The sequence below is a fragment of the Puma concolor genome, chromosome D4 (assembly GCF_028749965.1).
Source record: "Puma concolor isolate L17-30 chromosome D4, mPumCon1.1.hap2, whole genome shotgun sequence".
NCBI lineage: Eukaryota > Metazoa > Chordata > Mammalia > Carnivora > Felidae > Puma > Puma concolor.
This window is the reverse complement of record NC_141679.1, coordinates 84,333,429-84,353,917: the sequence shown is the minus strand read 5'-3', so window position 1 is coordinate 84,353,917 and position 20,489 is coordinate 84,333,429. Positions and strand designations below refer to the sequence as shown.

General features: G+C 40.9%; 1 protein-coding gene across 4 annotated transcripts in view; it reads left to right on the top strand.

Moving 5' to 3' along the window:
• NR6A1 (nuclear receptor subfamily 6 group A member 1) overlaps positions 1–20,489 on the top strand; it is a 232,593-nt gene that overhangs the window by 187,244 nt on the left and 24,860 nt on the right. For all 4 annotated transcript variants that reach the window (XM_086684000.1, XM_086684001.1, XM_086684003.1 and 1 more), the window contains 2 exons: positions 6,793–7,035; positions 18,404–18,459. In XM_086684000.1, coding sequence (XP_086540126.1) covers positions 6,793–7,035; positions 18,404–18,459 — 299 coding nt within the window. The remainder of the gene's footprint in view (positions 1–6,792; positions 7,036–18,403; positions 18,460–20,489) is intronic.

The following is a 20,489-nucleotide window of genomic DNA, read 5'->3' as shown; positions in this document are numbered from 1 at the left end:
TTGTCTTAAGGTTGGAAATGCAAATAATCTAATACCAAACCTGGAGAAAAGAAGGAGGTAGGAGAAATAACTAGTGCACTGGGTGACAGGACTGGATTCCTAAAGATTTCAATAGGCCAGAATGACATACAGAATTTATTATATAAAGATAAAATTAATCAAGGACAAAGATAAAGTCCTACCTTTGGGTTCAACGTTCACCTTCCCAAGAATGGAATAAGAAAGACATGGGTTGGGATGCCTGGCTAACTCAGTTGGTAGAACATGCAACTCTTGATCTTTTGGTTGTAAGTTCAAGCCCTCTACACATTGGGTGTAGAGACTACTTAAAAAATAAAAAGTCTTGGGGCGCCTGGGTGGCTCAGTCGGTTAAGCGGCCGACCTCGGCTCGGGTCATGATCTCGCGGTCCGTGAGTTTGAGCCCCGCGTTGGGCTCTGTGCTGACCGCTCAGAGCCTGGAGCCTGTTTCGGATTCTGTGTCTCCCTCTCTCTCTGACCCTCCCCCGTTCATGCTCTCTCTCTGTCTCAAAAATAAATAAACGTTAAAAAAATAAAATAAAAATAAAAAATCTTAAGAAAGAAAGAAAGACATGGGTTAATGGTATATGTGATAAATACTTTAAGCTTTAGACGTTTATGAATGAGATATGAATTAAGTGTAAGGGGGATTAGAAATAAAAGGTCCTGCATTCTGATTTCAGTTCTACTGTTGACTGGCTGTGTAACCAAGATTAAGGTTCTTTGTCTCTTTTAAGCTTCAGTTTGCCAGTTATTAAGTGTGTAGCATTTTTACAGTACTAGTAATTATAAAATACTATGTGTTTACTGGTATTGATAGCTGAAGAAACATAAAAGCAAAGCTAATTGAGTCTTATATTAAGAAAAAAACCATTCAGTTCTGGATACTTTAAGAGGTCTTGATACTATGTGATTTCATTAAGAATAAGAAATGGGAGAGGAAGGGGCGCCTGGGTGGCTCAGTCAGTTAAGCATCTGACTTGATTTTGGCTCAGGTCATGATCTCGTGGTTTGTGGGATCAAGCCTCCGCGTCAGGCTCTGCACTGACAGCATGGACCCTGCTTGGGATTCTCGCTCTCCTTTTCTCCGTCTGTCTCAAAATAAACATTTAAAAAAGAAATGGAAGAAGAAGAAATTCACAGTTGGAAACCCCATTTAGCTTTAAATTTCTGAATGGTTGGTATATAAACTAGGTTAGGTTATGCATTTATTTTTTTGCCCTTGAGCACATAATTCAGGGCAGTAGGGAAAGCTTCAGGTTAACAGACTTTTGCTTAGGGTAAAAAGAAGCTTTTGAACCATTAAAACTGTGTAAAATGAAATGAATGGAATGAAGTACCTTATTGATTCCCTAAAGATGTGCAAGTAGAGTGTGGGGCAACCCCTTATTTTTGGAATGTTGTAGAGGGTATTCATGCCTCCAGTAAAGGTCTGCTCAAGGCAATTTCCAAGGCATTTTCTAGCTCTAAGATTCCAGGTTCTGTAATATGAGAATAATGATTCCTCTCAGTTATTGTGATGAATAAGTAAGGCCACACATGTAAAAATGTCTTGAATGTTGCATGGGACACAATGAATACTTACTAAATGTTCTTTGTGATATCTATAAAAATGATCCTTGTCCTGGCCTGGTACAAGTGAAATAATAAAGATAAAAATACCCTTCAACTCCATTACAAGAATAGGAGGTGCAGAAATCTGTATCTGGTATCTGGCAGGGCACAATTGGGGCATTTTGCTTCAATGTGTTCATTTACACAGGTTTTGGCTTTTTAGCTTCCCCCCCCCCCCCCAAGTGGCAAAAGGCCTGACTTACTTGCATATAGAATAGATAGATTTGCTTTGCTATGGCCACAGAATGTGATGATTAGATTCTTAGACTTGGGGGTTCTAGCCCTAACTCCCATACTTGGTGACTGGGTGACCTCATAAGCTTCAGTTTCCTCTTCAGTAAAATAAGGTACTTTATTTTTAATGATTCAGCACAATAACATGTTAAGTGCCTGACACAGGGCCTGGTACCCAAGTGGTCAGTTAACAATAATTTCTCCTGTTTCTGTGATCTTTTCCCACATGTTGTGAGGGGAGTTTGTCAGATGCTTCCTTGAAGGGCTTCAGGGTTCGCTGGGAGAGAGCCTTTCTCCTGTACCTTTGAGAGGCTTCCTTCTGAATTAGTTCCTGGTCTGTGGCATAGACCAATGCTGTTTTATAGAAACAGAACATGGCAGGAAGAATAGCTGTGGCCAGAGAGAGAAGCAGTCATAGGACTCAAAGGGAATCTAGTCTCTTTGTGCCCTCAGTGGAGAATTATTCCCACCTCGTCTTTGATCTCATTGTGGCCTTTTAAACTCTGATGAGGGGCGCCTGGGTGGCTCAGTCGGTTAAAGGGCCGACTTCGGCTCAGGTCATGATCTTGCGGTCCGTGAGTTCTAGCCCCGCGTCAGGCTCTGTGCTGACAGCTCAGAGCCTGGAGCCTGCTTCAGATTCTGTGTCTCCCTCTCTCTGACGCTCCCCTGTTCATGCTCTGTCTCTTCCTGTCTCAAAAATAAATAAACGTTAATTTAAAAAAAAAAAAGTAAACTCCGATGAGAAGAACAAGAACAAGCAGTGTCACAAGATACAAGCAGATTTTTAACAGGTCTGTGTTGAATTGTTGCTCAGTGGGTCCTTTGTTCTGGATCCAGATGCTGCACAGAGTACCATACGAATGCTTTCTAAAGAGGCTACTGAACTCCAATTCTGATACTAGCAGATGAGGGTCGTCAACTCATAAATGGACAAGTTACTTAACTTTTTTTGAGATCTCCATTCTCTCAATTACAAAAGGATGATAGCACTTGTATCCACCTTTGGGATTATGAGAATTATGTGACACGGCACAAAGCACAGTGCTTAGTTGTGGTCGGTGTTCAGTGAAATCATATCCATGAAGAAAGGGATGGTATGGTTCTTCTAGAGATTGATTAATTATAACTCTTTTTAAGTCTATTCTGATAGAGTTCTGGTTTATATTTTATTTTTATTTATTTTTATTTTTTTTTAATGTTTATTTATTTTTGAGACAGAGACAGAGCATGAACAGCGGAGGGTCAGAGAGAGAGGGAGACACAGAATCGGAAGCAGGCTCCAGGCTCTGAGCTGTCAGCACAGAGCCTGACGCGGGGCTCGAACTCACGAACCGTGAGATCATGACCTGAGCCGAAGTCGGCCGCTTAACCGACTGAGCCACCCAGGCGCCCCTGGTTTACATTTTAATGTGTGTTTATGTATGATATATATCATATATATGATAGAATGTGATATCATGCATATATAAATATAATATTGAAGGTTTGAATTTAAAGTGAGAAAATTTAGGTTCTCTGTATCCAGTCATGATTTTTTCACAGTATTCTATGTTCTGTTTCTAAGCCCTTTCAGCAACTCAAGCCCAGCACTCTAGGGAATCCCATCCCACACATAGTACTATTGTCCTATCATTCATTTTGCCTTTTTGGCTTTTTCTGGTTTAGTTTTTAAATTTTCTGTTGTAACTTTACTCTAATGTTTACCTTGAATTTCTTTTGCATTTTTAAAAGAGGAAAAGATGGGGCGCCTGGGTGGCTCAGTCAGTTGAGCGTCTGACTTTAGCTCAGGTCATGATCTCACGGTTCGTGAGTTCGAGCCTTGCATCAGGCTCTGTGCTGACAGCTCAGAGCCTGGAGCCTGCTTCAGATTCTGTGTGTCCCTCTCTCTCTGACCCACCCTACTGTGCTCTATCTCTCTGTATCTTAAAAATGAATAAACATTAAAAATTAAAAAAAGAAAAAAAGGAAAAGAAAAAGAATACTTATTACACCAGGGCCATTTTTATAGAGCATTTTAACCAAGTTTCTTTTAGCTGCATGTAACAAAAACCCATTTAAGTTAGCTTGACCAATTAAAAAGGAAACAAAGTATGTATTCCAAGACATAAATGTGAGTTTGTCATGGTATGTCAGTTTGCCCACAGTTGGGAAGTTCATCCAAGCCTTAGAAAAGCTTGGAAAGTTCTGTGGGACGCCTTGGTGGCTCAGTTGGTTAAGTGGCCAACTTTGGCTCAGGTCATGATCTCATGGTTCGTGAGTTCAAGTCCCACGTCAGGCTCTGTGCTGACAGCTCTGAGCCTGGAGTCTGCTTCGGATTCTGTTTCCCCATCTCTGCCCCTCCCCTGCTTGCACTCTGTCTCTGTCTCTCTCAAAAATAAATAAATGTTAAAGAAAAATGTGAAAAAAGAAAGGCTTAGAAAATTCTGTAATTACAAAATACAGAGTCCTCAAGAACCTAGGTGATTCTTCTTTCCATATCTGTCTTTCTCTATTTCCCTAGCCATGTGGTCACATATCTGATGGTTCTCTCTGCATACCTGCTATTTGCTGTGTTCTTTGGCAAGAGCCTTAATATATGTTTCCCTGTATGGAAAAAATATTGTGTATTAGTTTCCTGTGCTGCTGTTAAAAATTACACAAACTGGGTGGCTTGAAACAACGGAAATTTATTTTCTCACAGTTAGGGAATCAGAAGTTCAAAAATCATCAGTATCACTGGGTAGAAATGAAGGTGGGCAGAGCCACACTTACTCCAGAGGCTTTAGGGGAGAATTCATTTCTTGCCTCATCCAACTTGTAGTGGCAGCCATTCCTTGTGTCCACCTTCCACCTGTCTTCACATTGCCTTCTCCTCTGTGCACGTGTGCGTGCATGCGTGTGTGTCCTCTTCTGCTATATCAAATCCCCCTCTGTCTATATCAAATCTCCCTCTGTCTTTCTCTTTTTTTTTTTTTTTAATTTTTTTTTTCAACGTTTATTTATTTTTGGGACAGAGAGAGACAGAGCATGAACGGGGGAGGGGCAGAGAGAGAGGGAGACACAGAATCGGAAACAGGCTCCAGGCTCTGAGCCATCAGCCCAGAGCCCGACGCGGGGCTCGAACTCCCGGACCGCGAGATCGTGACCTGGCTGAAGTCGGACGCTTAACCAACTGCGCCACCCAGGCGCCCCTGTCTTTCTCTTTATAAAGTCATGTGTGATTGCAAGTAGGGCCCACCTATATAAGCCAGAATAATCTCCCATCTCAAGATCCTTATTTGATCACATCCACAAAGCCCGCTTTTCCTTACAAGGTAAGATTTACAGGTTTCAGGGATTAGGACCTGATATATTTGGGTGGCCATTATCCAGCCTACTACAAATAGGGATCATAAAGACATCTCTAAGTTGGCATGTAATAAAGTTGCCTAAATGCTAGTATCCTTTCTTCTTTACATCTCTCCTACACATACTGCCATTTAACATTCTTTAACATTGCTTTCAAATGCTTTTGTTTTCAGGAATGTTATTATCACATGAAGTATGGGCCTGTTAGGATAATGATAATAAAAATAGTAGCTGTCATTTATTAAATGTCCATTGCAGCCCAGGCATCGTGCTGAGTATTTTATCTATGATATGTATTTACCATTATAACCCCCATTTTACAGATGAGAGAAACTAGATTCAGATAGATGAAATAACTTAATTTTCCCAAGTTCAGTCAGCTAGTAAGTGTCAGAACTTCAGTTTAAATAAGGATCTCCAACTCTAAAGGCTGTGTTCTTAATCATTGTATCTTACCTGTTATCAGCAGTGAGGTTCAAATCTCTTGGCCCCTGATCAAAACCTTTTCTTGGAGGTTTCTTGCACCTGCTAGCAAGATCTGATATCACAGTTCACCAGAGCACTTTTTTTTGTCATATGGCTGTTCTTTAGCAGTTGCTTGGTCCTAAGCAAGTGAATTTGATGGAAGAGGAAGTTGAGAGCTATATATCCAGCCTGAATTTCCTCTTCGACTAACTTGTTTGTTGCTAGGCAGTAAGTTCCTTGACTATCAGGAACATGATGATTTATTTCTGAATACCCAGTACGGAACACAGGGCCTGGACACAGAGTAGATATTCTGCTAGAACGTAAGCTTCAGCAGGGACTTTTATTCACTGCTGTATCCATGCCTTACAATAGTGCCTAGACTAGAAGAGCTGCCTAATATCTGTTGAATGGATGGATGACTGGTTGGTTGGCTGGGCATGGTTAAAACTTCTTCACTGGTTAAAAATTACAACTTTGCTTTAATGGATGTATGCCCTATGCTGGGCACTTACATACAGTATCAGTAATCCTTACCTTTCTGCAGAGTAGAAGTAATGGGCTGTGGCTGAGGAACGTTAGGGAGAGGGAGGAGTCGAAGATATCTCCCAAGTATCTGACCTGGATACTGGTCTAAGTCATGATGAAACCCAGGAGGAGGAGCATGAGCATGAGTTATTTTTTAGATAGGCTATATTTGTGTTATCTGCAGGTAGATGTAAGGATCTGTTCCTAAGACAAAGGCTCTAAAGATGCCCCCTGTTTGCCAGTCAGCCTGGAAAGAGTGATATTCTTTTTTTTTTTTTTTTTTTTTTTTTTAATTTTTTTTTCAACGTTTTTTATTTATTTTTGGGACAGAGAGAGACAGAGCATGAACGGGGGAGGGGCAGAGAGAGAGGGAGACACAGAGTCGGAAACAGGCTCCAGGCTCCGAGCCATCAGCCCAGAGCCTGACGCGGGGCTCGAACTCACGGACCGCGAGATCGGACCTGGCTGAAGTCGGACGCTTAACCGACTGCGCCACCCAGGCGCCCCAAGAGTGATATTCTTGATCTGCCCAGAGCAGGGTTGCTTATTTTAGGACTGCAGGCTTAAAGCCATTATTTCCATGTGTTCTAACTTGAATCTGTTCAGTTTCTGTTCCAGATGATCGGGCTGAACAACGAACCTGTCTCATTTGTGGGGACCGTGCCACAGGATTGCACTATGGAATCATCTCCTGTGAGGGATGCAAAGGGTTTTTCAAGCGGAGCATTTGCAACAAGCGGGTGTATCGGTGCAGTCGTGACAAGAACTGTGTCATGTCTCGGAAGCAGAGGAACAGGTGCCAGTACTGCCGCCTGCTCAAATGCCTCCAGATGGGGATGAATCGGAAGGGTGAGTGGTGCTTGTGGCTCTACTACCCACCCTTCAACCATCACTGTATCTTAGTGTTAGCTATTAAGCCTTGGCGTTATTTATTTCCCAAGCCTGCACTGTGTGCCAGGTGTTGTACTATGTACTCATAACCCAAAAACGAGTCTGGTGTAGCTCCTGCCTACAGGGATTTCCCAGATTAGGTGGGGAGAAAGACTGGTGAGATGTTACAGATTCTGTGAGAATGAATTCACAGGCTCCATTTGGCAAGACCCCAATTAACAATCAAGTCCTAACTGGGATTCATATACTCCACTAGTTCTTCTTTCAGAGCATAACAGGAAGTAGGAATTTGGGATGAAAAAGTAGGAAGGCAGTATGTCACTTGCATGTGATATCATTTTGTTTGCTAGAATCATGGTGTACTCAGAGGTTAGGCATGCCCAGAAATCTGCATCCAGGTTTGTGAAGAATGTGGGATTTGGGGGGAAGCTTTCTGAGAGCCATTGGCCTGAGATTACATGAATAAACCAATTTTCTAAGAGGATTAATCCAAGGGGCAGGCTTTAAAGAATGGATTGGTGTGGGGGAAAGCAGAAAGGCTACCTAGAAAATTTTTAGAGTCTGGAAGAAAGGTGTGAAGAATCTGAAGGAGGGGCAGAAAAAGTAATGTTACAGATGGGGAGACGTGGGAGAAGCTTACCTGATAGGAGTTGATAACGTACTGGATATTGGGCAGCACCAGAAGTTGAACTTGAAGATTTGGATTAATAGTAACAGCCCTACCAGGAAAAAAAAGTCAGGCTAAAAAGCAGTGTGGGGGAGAATGTTGACCTTGGCAGTGCATTGTTTGAGGTACCTGAGAAAGACACATACAATGTCCACCAAGGAATGTGGATATGTAGGAACTGAAGTGAAAAGTCCTGCCTTTAAGCAGAAGTTTGTGGAACTGTTTGCAATCAGGTGGTAAAATTTTGTTGGTGGGTAAAAACCACCCAAGGAAAGAACTTGGATACAGAAGAGGAGAGGGCCAGTGTCAGAAACTCTAGGAGCGTTCTCATGGAGGGTGGACAATATAGTATAGTACAGTTCAGTAGAAAGCATAGAGGCAGGGGTTGGTGACAGATCAGTTCTGTGACCTTGGGCAGTTTGCTTTATGTCTGATGCTCAATTGTCTTACCTTTAAAATCATGTGATAGTGAGTACTGAACCTTTTGGGAATTCTCTAGAGGATTAAATATGACAACGTATATAAAATACTCAGCGAGGTACTAGGGGTTCATAATAGTAGTGTGTTGGGGCGGGAGTTAGATTTAGTGAACTGTTCAAATTGGTTTTGTCTCATTAATAAGTGCAGACAACCAGATATACTTAACACTGGTTTTTATTTTTGTTTTTTTAAATTATATGTGGGATCAGAAGAATCCTTTTTTTTTTTTTTTAAAAATTTTTTTTTCAACGTTTTATTTATTTTTGGGACAGAGAGAGACAGAGCATGAACGGGGGAGGGGCAGAGAGAGAGGGAGACACAGAATCGGAAACAGGCTCCAGGCTCTGAGCCATCAGCCCAGAGCCCGACGCGGGGCTCGAACTCACGGACCGCGAGATCGTGACCTGGCTGAAGTCGGACGCCTAACCGACTGCGCCACCCAGGCGCCCCCAGAAGAATCCTTTAAAAGCTTTCCTATCGGGGCGCCTGGGTGGCTCAGTCGGTTGAGCGTCCGACTTCGGTTCAGGTCATGATCTCACAGCTTGTGAGTTCGAGCCCCGCGTCGGGCTCTGTGCTGACAGCTCAGAGCCTGGAGCCTGCTTCTGCTTCTGTGTCTCCCTCTCTCTCTCTGCCCCTAACCCACTCACGTTCTGTCTCTGTCTCTCTCAAAAATAAATAAACATTAAAAAAATTTTTTTTTTAAATAAAAGCTTTCCTATCATGAAGAAAGGTAAGAAAGTTCTAAAAAAGGGCATTTAGATAAATTTAGGTCATTTATAATTTACTTATATATAATACTAATATTTATCAGATACTATGTATATCAGAAACTCTTCAGCACTTTCTATGCATTGTCTCATTGAATATGCACAAACCTATTATTAAATATTACCCTCGGTTTATAGATGCAGCTGGGAGAGGTAAAATATCTTACCAGTAGATAAGTTAGTGGTGATTATGTGGATAATAATTACTAAGTTGTAATTCATTATTAATCAGGCAGATCTGGTACCTAACCGTATAGACAACGTGCTGCTTTACAGCATCTACCATATTGGCATAGCTACTCGCATGTTGGAATGCCCTGTGTTTACTGGATGATAAATACCTATAATACAGCATTTAAATTGTTACTAACTTTGTCTGCTATGTGTCTAATCTCCTTTTCTGTCCAGAATTTACTTCCTGTGCCTCAAGCATGCTTTGTATTATCCTGCCTGTGCTCAGGTTCTTTCCTCTAGCTAGAAGTCCTCTCCCTTCCACACTGGCCGTTTCCTCTTACAGAAACGTTTCCCAGCCACCACTGCCAAACAAGTAACGTCTTGAAGAGAGAGCCTGTGAGCATCTCTCCACTTTGATCTGATTTGGTGTTCGTCTCCAGTTTTCTCATCTCCCTTTTTTGTCCTCACTGTATTTTCTCAAAGCATATTTATGGTTGGCTTCTTGACTGTTCTCTCTGATGATTCATCCTGCTTATTTAGTTGGAATATGAGACTCTGGACCTTCTAACCAAACTCTCCTGTTTTAGGGAAGAAGCTTAACTTCATAACTCCTATAACCATAGCCAGGAGAAGATGACACAAGGAGTACTGAGGGGTGGGAACTGCCTTCCTTTGTCCCTTTGCACGCATTGCTGGATGGTTTAGTTGCCTTGTGAAGCTGCTTCTCAGAGAGAAACCCTGCCACCTCCTGGTTGGTGCTAAGAAAGCAGCATTTAAATTGCAGTTGCCTTTGGAATGTTTTTGGTTGACGGAACTGTTACATGGAACTGTGGTGTTAGCCATATAATTTTATGCATTTGTCAAAATGTAGAAATATACATCACTAAAGAAGTGAATTTTATTGTATATAAATTTGTTTAAAAGCAACAAGTTTATGGGGGGAAAGATAGAATGTACACTGTGATGAATGAGTCTAACTGGTATTACAGATAAATCACATGGGGAAATGGGGAAGGAAATGGGGAAGAAAGGAGCTGACCTTGGAAAATAGTGTTTCGACTCTATACGATAAGGCTGAAGACAAAAAGAATTGTATACAAACAAAGCTCTCTAGTTTATAAATTTGTTTCTTTCAAGGTTATGGGTTAGGAAGTCTGTCACTACTTTATTTGTATACTGGAGTTGAACAAGCAGGTAAATATATCGTTGATAATGAGAGTCCATTTTCTCACATCAGAGGAAGAAGTTATAAATCAGGAAAGAGGAAGGCAAGAATGAAGCACCAATCTGGTGCAAGATTGGAAGTATCAATATGAACTCATGTTCAGAAAAAATTTTTAGAAGAACCAGATCTTGGTCTCCAAATATCAATAAAAGGAACCAGACTCTTTGAAGGAATGGGTTATTCTAGGGCTGTGGCAGGGAAAATATAAGACGAGCCTGGAGCATCGGGGGTGCCAGAAAGTTAGAATATGCTATCTATCTATCTATCTATCTATCTATCTATCTATCTACCTACCTACCTACCTACCTACCTACCTATCTATTTTAATGTTTTTATTTCTGAAGGGGAGAGAGAAAGCATGAACAGGGGAGGAGCAGAGAGAGAGGGAGACACAGAATCTGAAGCAGGCTCCAGGCTCTGAGCTGTCAGCATAGAGCCCAACGTGGGGCTCGAACTCACGGATCGTGAGATCATGACCTGAGCCTAAGTCGGATCCTTGACCAACTGAGCCACCCAGGCGCGCCAGAATGTGCTATATTTTAAAAAGGAAGGGGCAAGGAGGGAGCATTATCAAAAGGTCACAGAAGCTAACCTGAAAGCACTTCCAATAGCCAAAGTTAGAACAGCTTGAGCAACAAAATAACTATACATTAGTTTATAACTCAAAGAATAAAATATCCATGAGTTCATACTGATAAAACTAACTGAATACAGGAGTGACCGTTCTTTCTTATAGAAGAATTCTAATCAATAAATGTAGAAGGCATGAAGGAAATAGAAGATCACCATTAAAACACAACAGTAGGGGCGCGTGGGTGGCTCAGTGGGTTGACCGTCTGACTTCGGCTCAGGTCATGATCTCACGGTCTGTGAGTTCAAGCCCCATGTCAGGCTCTGTGCTGGCAGCTCAGAGCCTGGAGCCTGCTTCTGATTCTGTGTCTCCCTCTCTCCCTGCCCCTCCCCCACTCATGCTCTGTCTCAGAAATAAACAAACATTAAAAAAAATTTTTTTTAAACACAACAGTAATCATTGCTGCAGGCAGGATCCATTTATGGATGCTAAAATAGAGAGCATAGTTTTAAACAGAAACAGGGTATTTGCATAGCCCCAGAATATTTAGTAATTACAAAGGGGAAAGTAATAAGTTTCAGTAGAGAATTCTGACAGATACCATTTTAGCCAAGCAAGGTCAGTATCACCAGTATATTTACACATATACCCCCCTGATATTCTACAGTAGGGGCACAGATACACATATATACACCCAGGGATGGATCATTCCCAATCTACTTATGGGAAAACAGGGCAACCCAAATTGAAAGACATTCTTCAAAATACCTGACATACAGAATACTCTCCAAAAGTATCATTGTCACAAAAGACAAGGCAAGACTAAGAATGATTGGAGGAAACTACGGAGACATGACAATTGTATGCAGTATGGGATCCTAGATTGGATTCTGGAACAGAAGGGAACATCAGTGGGGAAATCTGAATAAAGTTTATATTTTGGTCAATCATACTATGCCAAAGTTAATTTCTTAGTTTTGATGAATAGTCTGTGGTTTGTAAGATGTTAACAGACAGGGAAGCTGGGTATAGAGTATATGGGGTTTCTATGTACTAGTTTTTTTGCAACTCTTTTGTAAGTCTAAACTTACTTCAAAATTTGAAAACTTAAGTGTTCAAAAAAACTCAACCTCCAAGTATGAGCCAGCCCTCTCTTGTCCCCTGTCTCTAAACATAGATATCTCTTCATATATGGAATTTGACTGGTCAGGAAATTAATTAGCAAAGCAGTGAGGGAAATTTAAATAAGGATAGTGAGTGGAGGCTGGGCCCCATCTGTCCCTCTTCACTACCCAGCCCATTACCTCCCAAGCATTACCTCCTCACCCGTCTTGCAGCCTTCAGGATAAATTCTGGCTTTTCAGAGTGATTTTCAAAGCCCCTCTGACTCTAGCATCAGCCACTTCCTCCCTTCCCTTCTCCCTCTGCTGCTCCCCACACAGTTCGCATTCCATCCTAGTTCTCCAAAAACTCAATGATGGTTCATGTTTGGAGGACTTCGCACATGTAGTTTCATCGTCCCTAGAATGGTTTATCCCCATCTCCTCACCTGGTTATATATACTTTTCCTTGGAGGCTAAGCTTTTGTTTGTAACATCCTCTAAGCAGCTCTCTCTGATACCACCTCTCACCGGAAAGATGACCCTCCTTGACTTCCACAGCCCCTTTTGCCCTCTGCCATAGCCCCGATCATCTTGTGCTATCTTTGTCTCTTAACTTCTCTGTTCCCACCATTTAGACAGTGTGCCCCTTAAGGGCCATGGCCAAGTGCCGCTTTCCTTGTGTCCTTCAGCAGATTTCCCAGTTAGGTAAGATGCTTTCTGGTTTGGTGGATTTACTCTGGTAGGGGGACCAGGGCACAAAACAGGATGGGGGAAATATTGTTAGTCTCATCGGAGGAAAGAGGAAGTTACACTGAGCCTTACGAGAAAATTTATGTCAGTTTAAGAATCGTGAAAAAAAAATTATGTGAGAAAATTTAGAATTCCTTAACTTTGTTGTCTCATAACTTACTAGTTAACTGGTTAAAAAGTAAAAAGGTTAAGGAAAACTTGGAGAAGGTGATGTGGGTAGAATGGCATTGTGAGAATAATCCTGTGGCATTGCCATACTGCTTTATCGGGATAAAAATGGAGCGCTGAGAAATCTCAAGGAAAGAATAATTGAGCAGAATCTTGAAGGCATAGAAGTTCAAGCTCCTTATAAAATTAAACAGCTATTATTTGTTTATGATTTTATTTATTTATGATTTTATTTTTAAGTAATCACACATAACATGGGATTTGAACTTGCAACCCCAGGATCGAGAGTTGCATGCTCCACTGACTGAGCCAGCCAGGAGCCCCTTAGGAGCTTTTTAAAAACCACTCCCCTCTTCCTTCTCTTCAAGAAGGAGAAAGAGAGAGGGAAGGGAAGGGGAAGAGAGAAAGAGAAAGAAAGGAAGGAAGGAGGCTGGGAGAGGAAGAGGGAGCAGAGGAGAGGGAGAGAGAGAAAGTGTGTGTGTTTATATGTATTTTCTTAACTCTTTGGGAGGAAGTTACAGACATCATTCTTCTTTGTTTCTAATATGACCACAGTACTGTTATCAAAACCAGGAAGGACGTCTGGGTGGCTCAGTCGGTTGAGCATCCAACTCTTAATTTTGGCTCAGGTCATGATCCCAGGGTCGTGGGATTAAACCCCATGTAGGGCTCCTTGCTGAGCATGGAGCCTACTTAAGATTCTTTCTCTGCCTCTGAACTCACTCACGCTCTCTCTCTAAAAATAATAATTTTAAAAGAATAATAAAAAATTTTAATATGGCATAATACTATTATCTGATTAGCAAATCTTATTCAAATTTCACCATTTATTTCAGTGTCCTTTATAGCAAGGTGTTTTTTGTAATATAGGAGCCAATCCAGGATCGTGTATTACATTTAGCTTTTATGTCTCTTCAGTCTCCTTTACTTATTTATTTTTTTAATGTTTATTTATTTTTGAGAGAGTGGTGGGGGGAGGGGCAGAGAGAGAGAGAAACACAGAATCCGAAGCAGGCTCCAGGCTCTGAGCTGTCGACACCGAGCCCAGTACAGGGCTTGAACTCACGGACTGCAAGATCATGACCTGAACCGAAGTCTGATGCTTAACTGACTGAGCCACCCACGCACCCTCTTCAGTCTCCTTTAATCTGAAAGGGTTCCTCAGTCTTATTTTGTCTTGAATAACATTGCCAATTTTGAAGAAAACAAGTAGAATATTCCTCAACTTGGGTTTATCAGTTTCCTCACGATTATGTTCAGGTCATGCATTTTTGGCAAGAATGCCACAAAAGCGACGATGTGTCCTTTTCGTGCATCATATCAAGGGGGCATGGTGTACTTTGTCCCATTATTGGTCATGTTAACTTGAATCACTTGGTTGAGGTGGTGTCACTTGGGTAAGGTGATGCTGCTAGATTTTCCCACCAGAAAGTTATTTTCTGAGTAGAGGCAACAATATGTAAAGAGGGAAAGCTGTGTAAAGCAGCATGGTATGTTCAAGGACTAACAAATAGTTCTCTGTAGTTACGGTGTAAATTTTGTGACAAGAGATGAAGATGGGGAACCCCAGAGGAACCAGATCATAGGAGTGTCTTAAATGCCAAGCTGGCAAGCTGGGATTTAGCTCATAGACCAAAGGGAGCCACCAGTGGGTTTTGATGTAGTTAACTTTGTGTCTTACTCGCCTTTCTGCTTCTGGGTTTGGGTTGGCTGCCCAGGCCTAAGTGAAGAATGGTAAGTATGTGAGTTCCAGAACAGAAAAAGGCTTTGTGCTTCTTTTGAGCAGAAGTAGGAGAACCATAGCTGCTGCCATTCTTGGGCTTGGGACAAGAAGTGGAGCAAAATCCATTCCTGTTATCTTATATCTGGAAGCCCTTTGTTTTTATTTTTTTAAATCAGTATCAGTTCACCACAAGAAAGATTCCTCAGCCCTGTTGAGAAACTTGCTCTTAGCTCAGTGTAACATCAAGGAGCAAGCACAGCTTTAGAATCAGAAGACCTAAACTGAAATCTCAGCTCTGTCAGTTCTTCCCTGAGTAGCCTTGAACAAGTCCCTTTTCCTCTGTGAGCTTCAGGTGTTTTCATCTCTAAACTACGTAGGATTGGGGCGCCTGGGTGGCTCAGTTGGTTAAGTGTCCAACTTCGGCTCAGGTCATGATCTCACGGTTCGTGGGTTCGAGCCCCGCATCAGGCTCTGTGCTGACAGCTCAGAGCCTGGAGCCTGCTTCGGATTCTGTGTCTTCCTCTCTCTCTGCCCCTCTCCCACTCTCTCTCTGTCTCAAAAATAAACATTAAAAAAAATTTTTTTTCAAACTACTAAGATAGTAATAATGGGCACCTTCCAAGGTTGTTGTGAGGATCAAATGTGATACCATATATGTGGGTACATTAGAAGCTTTAAAATATGATCCAAGTTCTTGTTTTAAAAGAGGCACTGTGACGCATCCTATTATTTCACACACTTCAGGTAGTTTCATGCCATCTTGACGAATTTTACCATCTTTGATCAAACCAGTATTAATGTTTATATTCTTCTTTAAATCAAATTTTATTTGTATTTTTTATATATTATTTTGAGAGAGCAAGAGAGCGAGTCAGCATGAACAGGGGAGGGGCAGAGAGAAAGAGGGAGAGATAGGATCCCAAGCAGTCTCTGTGATGTCAGTGCAGAGCCTGATGCGGGGCTCGATCTCACAAATCATGAGATCATGACCTGAGCTGAAATCAAGAGTTGGACACTTAACTGACTGAGCCACCCCAGTGCCCCAAATCAAAAAATTTTTTTAAATCAAAGTTAATTTTCCAAGGGAATTTTTATCATCTCAGTGAATGGAAAATCAGTATTTGTTTAGTGCCTATTAGGATACATGTATAATTGAGAGTTTATCTATGCACCACCTAAAATTTTGTTTCTCCCAATGGTATGCAGGTACAATGGGAAAAACTAGTTGTGGAAAGAAATTTGGGCTTAGTCTAATAGTTTGGGTGCCAACCTTAATTCTTCTGCTGTCTAGTTTCTGTTGCCATAAGCAAAATACTTCATTTTTCTGAACCTTAGATTCATCTGTTCAGTGGGAGCAATACTAGTACTTTCCTCATGGGTTGTTTTACCCAGGATAGTACCTAAAACACAGTAGATGTCCATCATATGTGAGTTTCCTTAGTCCAGGTGGGGTTGAGGGACAACATAAGCTTTTAAGTATCAGAACAAAATATTGGTGAGATGTAAATCTTTAAGATTTGTGGCCCTCTAAACGAAAAGAAAAACATATTGAGTTCCTTCCTCACCTACAAGACAACTAAAATGTGTTTGGTACTGGATCTGCCAATGATCTTTATTATGTGAGCTGAAGCAAAGACATGGAGAACTCAGTATTGGAAATAGAAGTGTGTGAACACTGTCACTGACCCTGGAACAGCAGAAAAGGAATTTTAAGGAATTTTAGAACTTGAAATTAGGTTGAAAGATTGCTCCCAGACAAAAACTAGTATGCATCTGGCTCTAATACGGGCTGCGTATGTTTCCCACTCCAAATTCACAGCAGCCTTGTAAAGCAGACTACGTTGCCTCCGTTTTCCTGATGAAGATGTTAAGGCTCCAGCAAAGCTGAGAATGGAACCTTGGTGTTTTAACTACTGTGTTTGTAGAAAAGAGGCTGGATAGAGGGAAGGATTAGTTACTAAGTACCTACTTTATGTGCCAGGCCTTATGCTTGATATTTTAGTTATGTTATTTTATATGTAATCCCCACAATACCCAGTATGATAGGTTCCAGTAGCCCCTGTATTCTTTAGTAGACTGAGGTTCAGAGAGGTGAAGAAACTTGTGTGTAATTACATAGACCAGGCAAAAACAGGATTTAGACCCAAGTTTGTCTAATTCTGAACTGTGTAATTTTTTAAGGATACCGAGAATGATATCTGCTTTAAGGAAAATGAACTGAGTGTTAGGCTTGGAACCCTCAATCCTGCCCCAAGGACTTTCTAGATTCTTAATATTATTTTTTTTGAAAGCAGGTGTATTATTTTATACACACACACAGACACACACACACACACACACACAGAACAAAGCTTACTCACACATAATGCTGTTAGCTTATCTTCTGTTGTTAACATGGCCTTCTCCAAGCCAACCTTCACAGTGGCCATCGTAAAGATTTTTTGAAAATGGCCGACCTGACCACATCCATCCTCTGCATTCCATCTCATCCTTGGCTTCCTCTGCTAAAGTCCATATTCCTACCCTGCCGTTAAAGGCTATCAGTGATTGGGCCCCACTTGGCCTCTCCAACCTCCAACTTCATCTCTTACTATACTCACATGCACACGCACACACAAGCTTTAGCCAGGATGAACCACTTGGAAATTACCAGAAAGAATACTCCATGCTTACTTTCAACTTGAAGCTTTTCTGTGTACTGTTCATTCACCCTTTTACTGCTTGCGTAAATCCTATTCATCCTTTAAGACTCAGTTCAGAAGTCATCTTTGCCAGAAAGTTTTGCCAGATACCATAGTGTTTCTATAATTGTAGATCAGAAGTTTCTCTTCTGTGCCCCCATATTAAGTGCTCCATAAACAGTAATGGCAATAGTATTAGTAGCTATTATGCCTAATAACACTGGTACTATTTAAAGGGTGCTTTTTATTGCTAAATAACTTCTTCCTTTTGTGGAATCACCTGAATAAGAAACAATTGCAATGGGAACTCTACTGGCTGCTTTTATAGGGAGAAACCAATCAGATCAAAATTTTGATTAATTAAAAAAAAACAAAAAACAAAGAACCTTTTCTCATCCTACACATTAGACTGCAGCTTAGCCTGAAAATAAAACAAAATATCTAAAAATGGAAATGTTCTCAGGGTGCCTGAGTGGCTTAGTTGGTTTAAGCATCTCACTCTTTGATTTCAGCTCAGATCAGGATCTCATGGTTTGTGGGATCGTCGAGCCCTGCATTGGGCTCTGCACTGACAGAGCAGAGCCTACTTGAGATTCTCTCTCCCCCTTTCTCTGCTTCTCTCTCTCTCTCTTTCAAAATAAATAAATAATTTTTTTAAATAGAAATATTTTTTCTATCCCTCTCTTTAAATTTACTGAAGCCTTCAGATGCATCATCCTGGTGGGATATTTGTAACTGGGGGACTATTAATAAGGCTGTCATCTTTGTTGAAATATTAAACGTATGCATTGTGTACATTGTGTGTCCATTGCCTTGGGGGTCCAAAAGGATCTGTTGCCTATGAGGTAGCCTAGAATAATGAAAAGAGTATATATACTTTCGGTCTAGAAAGACCTGTTTTTTAATCTTGATTTCACCAATTATTACTTTGTGCTTTGGGCCACATAAGTTCTCTTTTTAAAGTGCCTAGACTTGCGTGGGTATGCTTTGACTGTCTTGGCTTATGTTTCCTTCCAGCAATCAGAGAAGATGGCATGCCCGGAGGCCGGAATAAGAGCATTGGGCCGGTCCAGGTGAGTTCTAGGCCTCACTCTTTGTTATCCATCCTGGAAACCCAGGGCTCCACATGTTCCCATAGCTACTTATCCTTGATCCTCTCATCTCCTGCTGGGGGAGCCATCTTGTTTTCATTCCTGTAAAACTGCTTTTAGAGCCTGGTATGAAAGTACTTTGAAAATCTTAAATATGTAAGATAATTATTTAAAGCTCTTTTTGTGATTCCCTCAACCCTTCCCAAGGATTTCACAGGAAGTCAACTCAATTCTGGTTTTAAACCATCCAGAGAATTTTTTTATGTCATTAAAACAGTCTGGCAGAAATCAGTAAGATTACTTTGCCTTGTTTGTAGAGTAGGAATGATAATACCCATTTAATCTCACAAATATTATTAAGTACTTAGTTTGTACAGGTCCTCTGTACTGTGAACTCAGTCTAGTGGAAGAGACAGATGTGTAAACAGACATTCAGAGTACAGTGAGTAGTAACAGGGGATACCTAGGGAGTACAGAAAAGAGGGACTTCTTTTCTGTTTGGATTGGAGCCATTGTTGGGGACTAAAGACATTTAGGGAAGGCTTCCTAGAGAAGGGAAAGTTTCAACTGAGTTTTGAAGGAAAAGGAGGAATTAGTTATGTTGGGAAGGAATGGGGAGCCAAATATCTTGTAATACTGCTAGACAGAACAGAATGTAAAAAGACCACAAGATGAATCTTTAAGGAATCACAGGGAGTTTATTCAGTCAGGCTGGAGCACTGGGCACATGTAATGGAGGGGCAGAAGATAAGGCAAATTCCTTGAGTTTGGAATCTGTTCTCTAGAGAGTAGCCTTGAACTCTCTTTGATTATAGTTCCTTAGGTAAAGCCTTTGTAGGACAAGCCTACACCACTTTTTCTTACTTGCCAGCAGAAGAACAACTTTATGAAGGAAGAAAATTGGATCTGTGTATGACCCAATATGTAAATCCCTCAGGACACCAGTGGGCAGGACCATGCCTCAAGGATTATTGGTGTGGACCAAGAGGCAACCACCAAAAGCTTTTAAGGAGAGAGAGAGAGAAAGAGAATCAGATTTGCATTTTAGAAAGACGTTCTAATAGTAGAAATGGTTTGTGAGGAGCTGAGTAAGTGCCAGTGAAACTGGGGGCAGAGAAAAAGCAATTCAGAGGGTTTTACAGAAGTCTAGCCAAGAGATATAGATAGTGGTTTTAGGTAGGGCAATGATAGTATAGATTGAAGGGGAGAGAATAGATTCAAGAGATATTTAATAGGTAAAATTGGTAGGATTTATCTAATTGAATATGAGGGACTATGAGAGAAAGACAGGAATTCAGTCATTTTGAGACATACGCTGATGATATATGGAACATTTCCTATCACATGAACTCATTATGAGTTCGTGTATGCACTCAATTGGGGTGTGGGTGTATGCTGTATTCATTCTGTCTTTTTATTAATCCAATATTTATATTCATGTTATTCAAATCATATCTGTTTCTTGAAAGTCAATTTGATTTATTTTGGCCTATACATAGGTATTCTGTGTGTGTGTGTTAAAAAAACAACATGAAATTAACAAATTAAGTATACAGTACAGTATTGTTTACTATATGCACATTTTCATCTATATATAGAGCTTTTTCATCTTATGACTGAAACTTTATACTCACTGAGCAGCAACTCCTTATTTCCCCCTCTCCCCATTCCCTGGCAACCACCATTCTACTTTTGCCTTTCTAGGAGTGTGGCTACTTTTGATACCTCATGGAATCATGTAGTATTTGTTTTTCTGTGACTTCCTTATTTCACTTAGCGTATTGTAGCATATGACAGGATTTCTAAGGCTGAATAATATTCCATTGTAGATATATACCATATTTTGTTAATTCGTTCATCTGTCAGTGGATATTTAAGTTGTTTCCAGCTCTTGGCCTTTGTGAATAATGCAGTGAACATGGAAGTGCAAATCTCTCTTTGAGATCCTGATTTCAGTTCTTTTGGATAAATACCCAGAAGTGGGATTACTGGCTCATATGGTGGTTTTATTT